The 11,649-nt window shown below is 43.1% G+C and overlaps 1 protein-coding gene across 6 annotated transcripts in view; it reads right to left on the reverse strand.

The window, feature by feature from the left end:
• The window catches only part of LOC134100459 (heterogeneous nuclear ribonucleoprotein K-like), a 51,399-nt gene extending 40,820 nt beyond the window's left edge, over window positions 1-10,579 (reverse strand). For 3 of the 6 annotated variants that reach the window (XM_062553659.1, XM_062553657.1, XM_062553654.1), the window contains exons 1-8: window positions 10,531-10,579; window positions 9,095-9,203; window positions 8,582-8,679; window positions 8,226-8,282; window positions 6,954-6,997; window positions 5,283-5,355; window positions 4,815-4,928; window positions 4,647-4,656 (exon numbers count right to left, since the gene is read on the reverse strand). In XM_062553659.1, coding sequence (XP_062409643.1) covers window positions 4,647-4,656; window positions 4,815-4,928; window positions 5,283-5,355; window positions 6,954-6,997; window positions 8,226-8,282; window positions 8,582-8,679; window positions 9,095-9,155 — 457 coding nt within the window. In that variant the 5' untranslated portion in view covers window positions 9,156-9,203; window positions 10,531-10,579. Of the gene's footprint in view, window positions 1-1,127; window positions 1,298-1,774; window positions 1,843-2,222; window positions 2,236-2,832; window positions 2,873-3,691; window positions 3,746-3,921; window positions 4,236-4,527; window positions 4,657-4,814; window positions 4,929-5,282; window positions 5,356-6,953; window positions 6,998-8,225; window positions 8,283-8,581; window positions 8,680-9,094; window positions 9,204-10,262; window positions 10,415-10,530 lie in introns of those variants that run through there. The other 3 variants (XM_062553660.1, XM_062553656.1, XM_062553658.1) reach the window with 3 other exon arrangements.
• Between the last annotated feature and the right edge of the window lie 1,070 nt (window positions 10,580-11,649).

Genomic DNA, 11,649 nt, shown 5'->3' on the forward strand with positions numbered 1-11,649 from the left:
GTGTGTGTGTGTGTGTGTGTGTGTTACACCAAGCCTTATAGGGAGAAAAACCCAAGGATGGAGCAGGTCAGAACAATCACGATCAGGCAGAAAGATTAGAACACATGCTTGTCAATTAGCCCTGTGCAGGTCACTCCCGCTTGGCACAATCAGGACTGAACATCACGTTAGCAGGGTTAGGATGCCTCCTCATCAAGAGAGCCGAGGAGAGGAAAGGGTTAGGGAGGGAGGGAGAGGAGGATGGAGGGGGGGTATAGGGAGTAGTAGTGCGCAGTCACACACGTCGAGCTTGGGTAACATGTCTGGACTGTGCGGCAGAGGTTGCGTGCAAGTGTGAGTGGGTAAGGGAGAGAGGGAGGACGAGGAGGACAGGCATGTGAAATGCTGAGAGCGTGTGAGGAGCCAGACGAGGCCAAGCCTGTGCTGTAGGGTAGACTGCGATTTGTTGTCACTTCATCTAACTAACAACAACAAAATCACAAGTCTTCCACACAGAAGCAAGCCAGCTTGTTTTTTTTGTTTTTTTTTTTGTTAAAAAATATTTTAAAAAAAAACAAGTCCACCCGTTTCCCCAAGTCACAAAAAAAAAAAAAAAAAAAAGACATCCCACAATCGATTTCTTTTTTCCTCCCCCTCTTTCTCTCCCGCCAAGCTTCCCGTCAAATGGCAGCAATTTCACCGTAACAGCAATTTCACACAGGACAGTATGTTAGGAAGGGATTAGAGATTAGTCAGAAGGGGGCGGGGGTGGACACAGGAAAGGGTCATGTGGGGTCACACATTTCAGGGAGGGTTGGTCACTTCAAAAATGGCAAATAAGCAAGACATTTTCAATACATTATACATAATTTAATATAATTATTTATGTTATACAAATACTTTAACACAAAATTGCAGTAATTGCTCAAATCATTCTGTGCTTTTTTTGCAACAATCTACAATATGTTGTAATTGTGTAATCAAAACAAACAACCCTTAGGAGTGCAAACTAGATGGAGATATACAGCACAACTGTGGGAAGAGAGAAACGAGGACAGAGACAGTGGAAACAGTAACACGCGATGGTGAGGGTGTGTAAGAGGAAAATGTGCACACACACACACACACTCACATATGAATACACTCACCTGTTCTGCAGCAGGTACTGTGCGTTCTGGATCTGATCCTGTGTGCCCGTGATTGTGATGATGCGGTCCTCGGATCCCTCCAGAGGCTCGTCGATCTTGATGGACGCTCCAGACTCATGACGGATCTGCTTGATCCTCTGCCCACCCTTACCAATGATGGAGCCAGCCAGCTACACACACGCACACACAGATTTCACTTTTTAGAGAAAATACCACACAGGGAAATTAAGAAATTATGTGCAAAGACAGAAATTATGTCAGTGTGACGAGTGAGGTTAGAATTTTGGTTGCGTGTGTCTGTGTGTGTCATCAAGTTAAATGTTTCTCCTGGGAAGTCCTGTGCTTGGTTACACACTTGGTTGGATACATGTGTGTGTGTGTGTGTGTGTGTGTGTGTGTGTGTGTGTGTGTGTGTGTGTGTGTGTGTGTGTGTGTGTGTGTCATCAAGTTACATTTTTCTCCTGGGAAGTCCTGTGCTTGATTACACACTTGGTTGGATACAAGTGTGTATGTGTGTGTGTGTGTGTGTGTGTGTCATTTGCACTTCAGTGTGAATTTTGTGCCTGTGTGAATGTAATATAGCACGAGAGGTTCCATGTGTTTGACTGGAAGCATTTGGGTGGTGCCATCACTAGGCTCCCACTCACATCTTTAGGGATGGTGACTTGTGTTGTGATGACTGGTCCCCCAATGTCACTGTATGATCCCCGTCCACCTAGAACGCATTAAATTCACTCCTACTTATGTATTCAATACTACTTTCATTTCATTGAGACAAACAGCTGTAGATATTGCCTTCAGCAATGGTTAGGTAAAAAAAAAAAAAATACATGTAATCTCACCTGACTGGAAGGGCTCCCAAGAAGAATTATTGTCTTTAAATTAAAAGAGCGGAGAAAGAGAAATGTAAGTGGGGGAGGGGGGGAGAGGGAGGTAACGGGGACATTCATGAAGGTTTCAAAAGCAGTTGGGGCCTTCTGAAAGGCAGGAAGGAGTGGCACTAACAATAGGAAGTACTTGTGTCTGATATCAAGGCAAACGAACACATACAAGGCAGAGTTGAGTTGAACAGAAATGGCATGCATGACTACTTACCATAGCCTCCACTCTACAGGCAAGGAATAAATGATAGAAAGAGAGGAAGGGGGGGGGGGGGAGAGAGAAAGAAGGAGTCATCAGGTTGGTAAAAGTGCTTCAAGAAAAACATTCACACAACGAAAGAAGTTAGACTTTAATAAGCAACCAATTACGTTTGGAAGCATCATTTGTATGAAAGGGAAGTGGAAGACTGCATTCGGCGTGGCACTAAATGGCACGCGCTAACAAGCCGGCTGGATCCATCCAGACACTCGCTCTGCGTTTGCCTGGAGAGTTAGCTGGCGACTGCGGTGGCTTTCACCTACGTATTTAACTGCTCCTTGGTAACCTAGGCAACAAGTAATTCAAAAATCTGTTGCCTAGCAACAGCAGGCCAAACCAGTGCACACTGGATGAGTGCTCCACATATGCATCCATAACACTGCCATTTCATCCACACTGAACAGGCAGTTCCTTTTCCTCTCTTACTGCAAGTGCAAGGCATAGCTCTTCCATTGGGGTTTTCTTTGCCGAATGAAAAGCAATATTGACAACCTATAATTTGTCATTTTGAGCAGAATAGTTCTTGATAAAGCCAGAAACGTGGGATTTTGACATTTTTGCTCACCATGCTGTCATAGCGATCTCCAGGCCGCCCTCTTCTGTCGCTGCATGCAGAAATTAAAAGATTAGAAATTGGAGAAATGTAACGAGGCCAAATTGAAAATGTAACACTTGAAAACTTATCACATTATTTTACTCCACAAATGGCAAAATTCGCAATAACAAATGTACTAATCCAACAATCATAATAGATTACGCCTAAATGCAGATGATGCGCAAATGCAACAGGAAGCTAGATAAAAAAATAAAAAAATAATAAACTGGTAATAATTCACTCCTGTGGTTTACTATCTGAAAGCCTCAGCCTTCCTGTTCATCTCAACACAAATGTACTCATGCACAGAGCCACTTCAGTCAAGCAGGGTAAAACTGTATCACCAGATCATATTAACATACTACATATATTAACATTTTGCATATCAAAACTTGCAACATGCTGGGTCATTTTGATCAATTTTGTCAGTTTTAAAATGTAAAAAACCCATATCAAAGACACTTTTCTTGTAAAACAAAACCAGCGGACATATTTGGCCTTGCTCGTGCGGTGGCCATGGGTGAGGAAAGCGCCAAAATGGCTCTTAATAACCTGCTCCACCTCAGTGCAGGGCTGTTAAACTCGTTTAACCTGAGCTAGAACCAAGTCTGGTTCTCGTCACAGGAGATAGGCTTTCAAAATGGCCGCTCAACAGGCAATTGAGTTTATTACTGAGGGACAATCTATAAATGTAATGGGCACATGTAGAAATTAGAAATGACACAGGACATCTAATTCTCAGGGTGTACGTTTCATTTGCATTGGAGAGATTCTGCTGAAGCTCTTTAAAAGAGAAAACGGAGAAGTCACTACTAATGACTGTACTCACTTTGGTCTGTCATCCATATTGCCATGGTAGCTCTGGTGAGAAAACCGGTCACCTCTAAAGAACAAGGAAAGTCCTGTTAGGGTACATGTGTGTTGCTACCAAAGTCAGAGTTCAAGACAGCAGCCAGGACTACACTACAGAAGGTGAAGCACTCCAGTAGCGACTGATTTAAGAGGTTGCTGGTGCTAGGATTTGTGGTGTGTGTGTGTGTGTGTGTGTGATTCCCTTACCCCCCTCTAGGTGGCGGCGGTGGGGGAAGAGGCAAGTTGCGGGCCCTGCTGCCACCGCGTCCTCCCCTGCCAGGCGGTGGAGGTGGTGGACCACGGCGGGGGCTCATGTCGTCATAGTCCCTCCTGGACGGGGGCATGGGGCGACCTCCGCGGCCGCCTGGCGGCATCCGCTCAAAGCCCCCCCGTCCGCGCATGGGGAACCCCCCCATGGGTCTGCGCCCACGCTCCTCGAACATCATGGTGAAGCCACCATAGTCATAGGTCTCGTCATAGAAGTTGGGGTCGTAGGGCTGGGCGCGGCCCTTAATCGGAGCCTAAAAGCAGAGAGGTGATGGGTTAGGGTTAAACACAAGGGGATCAAAAGAAGGAATGCAGAGTTTCCATGTTTTTTTCCAGAATAAAACGACTGGTTGAAGAATTTGTCCTTACAAACAACAAGCCAACCAACGTGTCAACAAGTCTTCCTCCTCAACTCATTTACAAATGTCTGACAAAATCAGGTCTGATAGTCTTTGTGCATCTCAAAGAAAATGCCCAGTGTCAAAGGTTCTTGCTGCATGCCGTGAGGTGAAACGAGGGATGCCGGCTATTTTCAGAGGTTCTCACCTCAGAGGTCAGCTCCAGGATGACTTTGATGCACTCCACCACTCGCTCCGGTTTCCCCCCCACCAGAACCACACGGTCGGTGGAATGAGGACAACATTCCTGAAAGAGCTTGATTGTGGTCTGGGTGTTCTAGAAGTAAATATAACAGATGTCTAAGAACTGGATCACCCCTGACAACAACATACATACCACCACATATAAATCTGGGAATATGAATCAAGGAAGGACTGGTCACCTATACCAACACTGATGTGAGCTAATAAGGAATTCTTCACAGGGGTTCTTACCTCCCTAAGCTCCTTAATTTTGGCACCTTTGACCCCAATGATACCTCCTGCCAGACTCTGGTGGATAAGTAGGCGAAGCTCACAGTCAAAGTCGATGCCATTGTAATGCTGGTACTGCAAAAGAACAGACAGAGTTTAGTGCAAAGATATCACAGCGTTCCTGCCACTGAACAAATCCCACAGGTTGTGGTTTAGCGATGGCTAGCAGGCTCATTTTTTCCATATGAGGTCGCAGACTGGCTTCTCCCATCGATGAACTACGTGGCAATTTTCTGCCGAATGATTCAAAATAACTCTTGTCGCTTCTAATTATCTGACGATCCTTCTAGTTGTTTGCGTTCACTGGTAGGAGCATTCTAGTCCACACCGAGTGTACTTCCAAGTCATATTTCACTTCTCACTTCCTGAATGTTGAGGGTGCACGCAATTCTTTTTTTTTTTAAAGAGTACTAGGACTACTGCACTCACCTCCTCCAAGGTAGGGATGATCTTGAGGAGAATTTCACCGATGGTTTCGATATCAGCACTAACGCTCAGGATGCTGGAGAGCCAAAGGGGTAATCAAGCATAATGGCGGACAACGGCAAAAACAGGGGGGAAGGAAAGCGGACAACATTTTTAGAATAAACATTCTGGTGAAGCATGAGCAAAAGAATAACAAAAGAGTGCAGATTCAAGAGAGAGAAAAAAAAGGAAAAGAAAGAAAAAAGGGAAAAAATCAAACATAAAACAGGACTGTTGAACACATGTTTCAAATTTCCCCAACACTCGACTGAATTAACGGGCAGCTGACATGCACTCGCTGATCGCAAACATTCAACAAAGAAGAGACAAAAGACCTGGAGGAATGGGCAACTTTCTTGGAAGGGCTCAGATTAGGGTGGGCACAAAATGGCCACAAAGTAATGCGTGAGATTCAGAGAGGGACACAGACACACAGAGAGAGAAAATGGTTGCTTTAGTTGTTGGGTTTTTTTTGTTTTGTTTTCAAACCCACCACCAGCGAAACAAAAATCTGGAGGAAGGAATTTGAATCTAAAGAAACATGTCAAAACAAATATTTATCTATATATTTATATTATAAGCAGCTATAGTGCAAGATTCGCCATCGCAAAACCGTGCCATTGGCACACCTTCTCACGGTGACAAAAGAGGAATTGGAGGAGAGGGGGGGGCGGGGGGAGAGGGGTTGAGGAGGGGGGTAGAACTACAAGCAAAACCAAACAAAACCAAAGGAAGCAGGGGGGGGGCAGATGCGAGTGGTGGCCAGTAGGTGGCGAACAGGAGCGAGGGGAAGGGGAGAGGGCAGATGAGAAGTTTGGCAGCTTAACAGTCTGAACTGATGGGAGGAGAGTAAGGGGCCAGAGACGGAGAGAAAAAAGACAGAGAGAGAAAGAGAGAGAGAGAAAGAAAGAGACAAAACAAAAAAACAGGGGGGGGGACAAAGATGCAGCACCAGGAGGAAATTAAAAACTAGACAACAGTGATGGAAGTGACAGAGTGAATTTTCTGGAAGGCACAGCACTCGCTCAAATCATGAACAGCAATGTTGAGAACAGTGAGGTGGGGGTTTGGGGGAGGGGGAGGGGCAGGGGTAAGGGGGGAGCAAGGTGGGCCACAAGGACAGAGCGAGAAAGTTTTCTTTTTGGATTTCCATAATTCACGGTTTAAAAATGAAAGATAATTGGCAATCTCTCATTCTAAAAGCAGGGGAACAACTTTAAGAAAATTACAGAAAAAAAGGTTCCAAATCTTGAAGCTGTGCTCCTTCCATTTTAAATAAATTAAAGAGAATGGAATCACTTCCTATGTGTGGGACAACTCTATGAACATGTTCATGTGTGAGTGTGAGTGTGTGTGTGTGAGTGTGTATGTGTGTAACACTGGAGTGACAAAGAAAAAGGTCCATATTAAAATGAAATACTGAATGGGGGAGGGGTGGGGTGGGGAGGGGGGAGTAAGACATATATAAAATTAAATAAATAAATGGAACAATACACGTTTCTTAAAAGGGGTGGGGTGGGGAGGGGGGTATACTTCATGTGTAAAAATGTTAAAATGAAACAGAAGGCAGGTTATCAAAAGACATGTGTTCTCTGATCTAATCAGGCAGTGAGGCAACAACTTGGTGGGACATACCGCTCTGGGCCACTGCTGTCAGGGACTGATACACTGGCATTGTACTGCATTGGCCGTGGAGGTTGGCATTGGGCAGGGGCATTCAATCACAAGTTGGCAAGTAAGGTGCCCATTTATGGCAGAAGGGGCACGTTTATGGGCGGGGCCAACCGGGGTGTCAGATGGGCGGGCGGGCGTTCAGGGGCGGAGGTTGGGCCAACGTCAAGGTGGGCAACGCAGGAGGGGCATGTCGATCCAGAACATGGGCAACGGAGGAAGGTGGCCAAAAATAAAAAAGTAAAAGGAGAGGGAAAAGGGGGAGAAGGAATACATTTTTAATTGAATACAGGCTATACTCATCACTCTACTGTCCTTAAAAGAAAAATATAAAACCAAAAAGATAAAAAAAAAATTAAAGTAAAAAAAAAAAAAAGATGAGACTGGCAAGTCTGGCATGTGAGTGCACAAGAACACGGCGAGTGATCTCATCCAGCTCAAAGCAAAAGGTAACATTTCAAATGGACTACTGGGCTAGAGAAGTGCTTGTGTCTCTTTACTTACTCCCAGAAACTATTGGGTCAGCTCAAGTGTCGAGACAACTGTCGAAAGGGTTGTTTTGTTTGCTTTTTGGGTTTTGGTTGTCAACCAGGGCAACAGCTGGCGCAAGAAGACCTCCTTCAGAACAACTGGAGGCCTGAGGTGGATTACTCCTCTACACCCCATTTCCAAAAGATAGTCACATGGACACACCTGTGTCTCTCCCATCCCACTCAATCCCCCCCCAAATCTGGACCCATTATGTCTGTCTGCATGAGCCAACCCATAGGTGCAGAGTTTCAGCAAGACAGCCAACAAAACTGGGTCAAACTATCAGGCAACAGTTCGACGGACATGCAGCAAGTTTCTTTTTTTTTTTCTCTTTCTTTCTCCAAGTGAAACTGACTGTCTATTTATTCAAGGGACTTTTTTTAAAAGACTTGATGGATTTCAGGTTTGGACTTTTAGTTTTCTTTTTCTCAAAAACAGCAGTCAATGGGAGGTTTCATTAGCATGAGGCAGTGTTATCATTACGGTTAAGTAGTTGGACAAACAAGAGGATACAGAGACTTGTCAGGGACCAAAACAGTTCTAGCCCACTAGAGGAGAGCTACTGTTATTGCTCACAATAAGAACTCCTTCCTACATCCCACATTAAAAAAACAACCAGACAAAAGAAAACAAAAAAATAATAATATAATAATATTAAGAATAATAAAAAAAACCCTGTCACTGGCCCCAGCTGGGAATACTCACGTCTGTACGCAAGGCTTTAATGTTCTTGCCACCTTTGCCGATTACAGCTCCTGCATTCTGGTGTGAAGCAGAAAGAAAACATGTTCAATCATATACGGTGTGTAAAAATTCCAATAAAAGAATATTGGAACAATTTTGTCACAATAAATCATTAAAGATTGACTTCAGCTCAAATGATAGGTGATGATGGCTGAGGAGTTGTCTAGGTAATACAATTCTGCACAAACGTGGTCATACACCCAAAACTCATTGATATTGTGAAGTTGCTACTTTGTTTGATTTTGTGGACTAAGTGAGATGAGGCTGGATGCAGGAACATCCTCATCATTTGGTCAGAGATGAAGGTGAATGCTCACCTTGCTTTGCAGTAGCACACGAAGCTCCACCATTTCATCTGTGTTGCGGGAGCGCTTGAAGGCCTGTTCCTCATCCATGTCCTCAGCAGGGCGTTTTCCTGGCAGTGGCAATGTAGTGACACACTTCAGCTTTAATTTCATACAAAAACGACCATCTCTCAGACTAAAATGCCTCTACACCGATCGATCAAAAAGCTCCAACAAGTAACATCCTATTCACCCAAAATTGTAGAATTCCACATAGCAGTGAGGACTACTTGACTATCAGATCTCCAGAGCGGCAGTAGGAACTTACTATACAAAATCATTCGCAGGAATATCAGACTGCTAGTGCAACCAGCATCTGACAAGTGATCAGGCCCAATCTTAGGGTTGGGGTTATGTTTAAGGGGATTTGGCAGACGCTTTTGTCTAGCAGATAAATACGAGTTCTCTGGGTTTTACGATATTGGCCCGCTTAAGCATGTGAGTATATGTTTGGACTGCTAAATTACGAAGTATGTATGCCCTTACCGTTAGTGTCAGTGTTGCTGAACGTAGTCTCTCCCTCCTGCTGTTCAATTTCTGTCTCCATTGTTTTCTACCACCGGTGAAATGCGAACGGGCTCCTCACTCCAGGAATCTGCTCCAAAGAGCATCCAAATAATGACAAACAACACCCCGCTTCAGCCTACAATTGTCTAATGAAAGCTACAACTGACACAAAGCTAAACAAACACGGCCCTTAAAGATTCCAATTACGCTGCAATAATCAATATATTTTGGTCAAACAAATGAACCATTTTCAGGAAAAGTCAGAATAACGGGGGGGAACTGTTACTGTCTGACAACCAGACAACTGATAGTCGTTGACGGTAAAAACAAATGCTAGGAAATCAATTGTATGAGATATAATTTGTGTTCAGTTTAATAATAGAACAGATTTATCCAAGGCTTGGTTCGGTTCCAGCACCAAGTTAAATGCAAAACGAGATAATGCCATTCAATTAATGAATAACGTTGCAACAGAGAGCTTGTTCTTGCCAACAGCAGTGCAGTCGCAGCTAACGATATACATAACGATGTCTACGATTACGCCTAATGTAGACATCCAAGTAAATTTGATCAATATTGTTTTAACCAAGCTACACTGGCTAAGACAACTATCTCTATCCGAAAAACACATACATAACATCAGCCAATGTCCAAATTTAACTCTGGTGCTTCGTAAAACACCGACTACAACAGCTCAAGGACCGAACTGCTACCACCTAGAAAATACTCATTTACTGATCCTGATATAAATTTGTTGCCATCCAATTAACATTATCAATCTATATGATGCCCTCCTGGATAACTACGAATACAGAATTGTTTGTTAGGGTTTCGCGATAGCCTACTCATTAACAACATCGATTCCCAACATACGAGTAGCTAGCTGACTAGCATGCTTGATCTTGGTTTTCCGGTTATTCTGCAAAACGTTGCCTTGCTTTTGCAAGAGGCCGGGCAAAGTTCGCTAGCAAGATAGTATCTTCATCTCCAGCCGAGAAATGAACTACATTCCACACGTTTGCGGTAGTATACTGTTTTTAACGTTACTTGTCTGTACTAAGTGTTTATCCATTGCTATATGTAAGTACATGGTTAGTTAGCAAGCAAGCTTATCAATTATCAAACCTCTTTATTAGCTGCTACTCACCTTGCTAGTTCGGTAGCTAGTTAGCTTGAAAACCAGCTAGCTAGCAATCGCTTGCTACCTAGCTTTGACTGCTACCTACTGTTAGCTTATTAACATTAGACACCTTTTACAGCGACAATGTCGCTCTCGGAATATGTTGTTAAATTATATATGTACAGTGCTGGAAGTCATTTTGAATGCGCAACTATAACTAGCATTCCAAAATTACATTGTCTGTGTTTATTTCTCAGTGAGATTGCTTAAAATAACACCAAAATGTGTTACAAACCTGTAACCGCCCCCGTCCGCCACTCCAAATATGTCGTAAAGATGTGCGCATTCACTCTTGATTCTGATGCCCATTTGACTATCAAGTTACTTTATTTTGTTATTGGTGGAACCAACACAGGGGCGGTCTTTTCTCTTGGAAAACTATTGGGTAGATTCCACGTCGTTCAAAGCTGTTTGTGAATTCTTCGACATATTTGGATGAGCCTTGTGTCAATCTTTGGGAACCATTGCCTCCACACTATTTTTACTGGTTATTGTAAAGTTTGGGTGGGGACGAGTGAGTTTACATTAGTATCGGACATGGCATCGCGTTACTATTTGTGTAAATTGTATCCAGGAATTGTTTAAATTCTCCAAGCATTCGCGTAAAACAGAAGACATCAGGGGCTGCAGTAATCCGGATAATTCGGTCGGCGTTTACAAATAAATCTCAATAGGCCTATAATCTTGCTCTTCCTTGATAGATAGGCTACTCCTCTGTAAACGCCCCAACTGTTATGTAACAATCTATTCTAGACATGGTTAGGTTACACTAACAGTTGTGCCATCTTATTTCAAATAGGCCTATTCTTTACGTAGGCCAAACTAAGTTATAGCCCAGTCAGTCCTGACTTGCTGACTGTCAACCTCATTTAAGTCAATTCTGTTCTGCTCTTCTGTTCTGATCTGTGCTATTATATATTCTATATTGATATCGTATAGGCCTATCCTATCTCTCTAAATCGTAGAAGCCTGTAGGCTGTAGGCCTACAGATGATCTAAATGGCAGATGCTGTCATCCTTTATGGAACAAAATGTGTTTTAAGATAAGTTGGATAAAACTACAGCACTGTTTAGGTTAGGTTAATAGGGATGAATTTAGGGTCACTTGAAAATGTAGGCCTACCCAGCTTTTAGCCTTTTAGCCTTAGGTAGCTTATACCCTTCAGCAATATATAATTATATATATATATATATATATATATATATATATATATATATATATAGATATTTGTTTATTAAAATGTGGTTCTATTTTATTATGTCTTCACTTGATTGTTGAGCTATTCTGTAACAAAATACCACCAACATTGTTGTGTGGCAATAAAGAAAATACCTATCTATCTATCTATCTATG

The sequence above is a fragment of the Sardina pilchardus genome, chromosome 14 (genome assembly GCF_963854185.1).
Source record: "Sardina pilchardus chromosome 14, fSarPil1.1, whole genome shotgun sequence".
Taxonomy (NCBI): Eukaryota; Metazoa; Chordata; class Actinopteri; order Clupeiformes; family Clupeidae; genus Sardina; species Sardina pilchardus.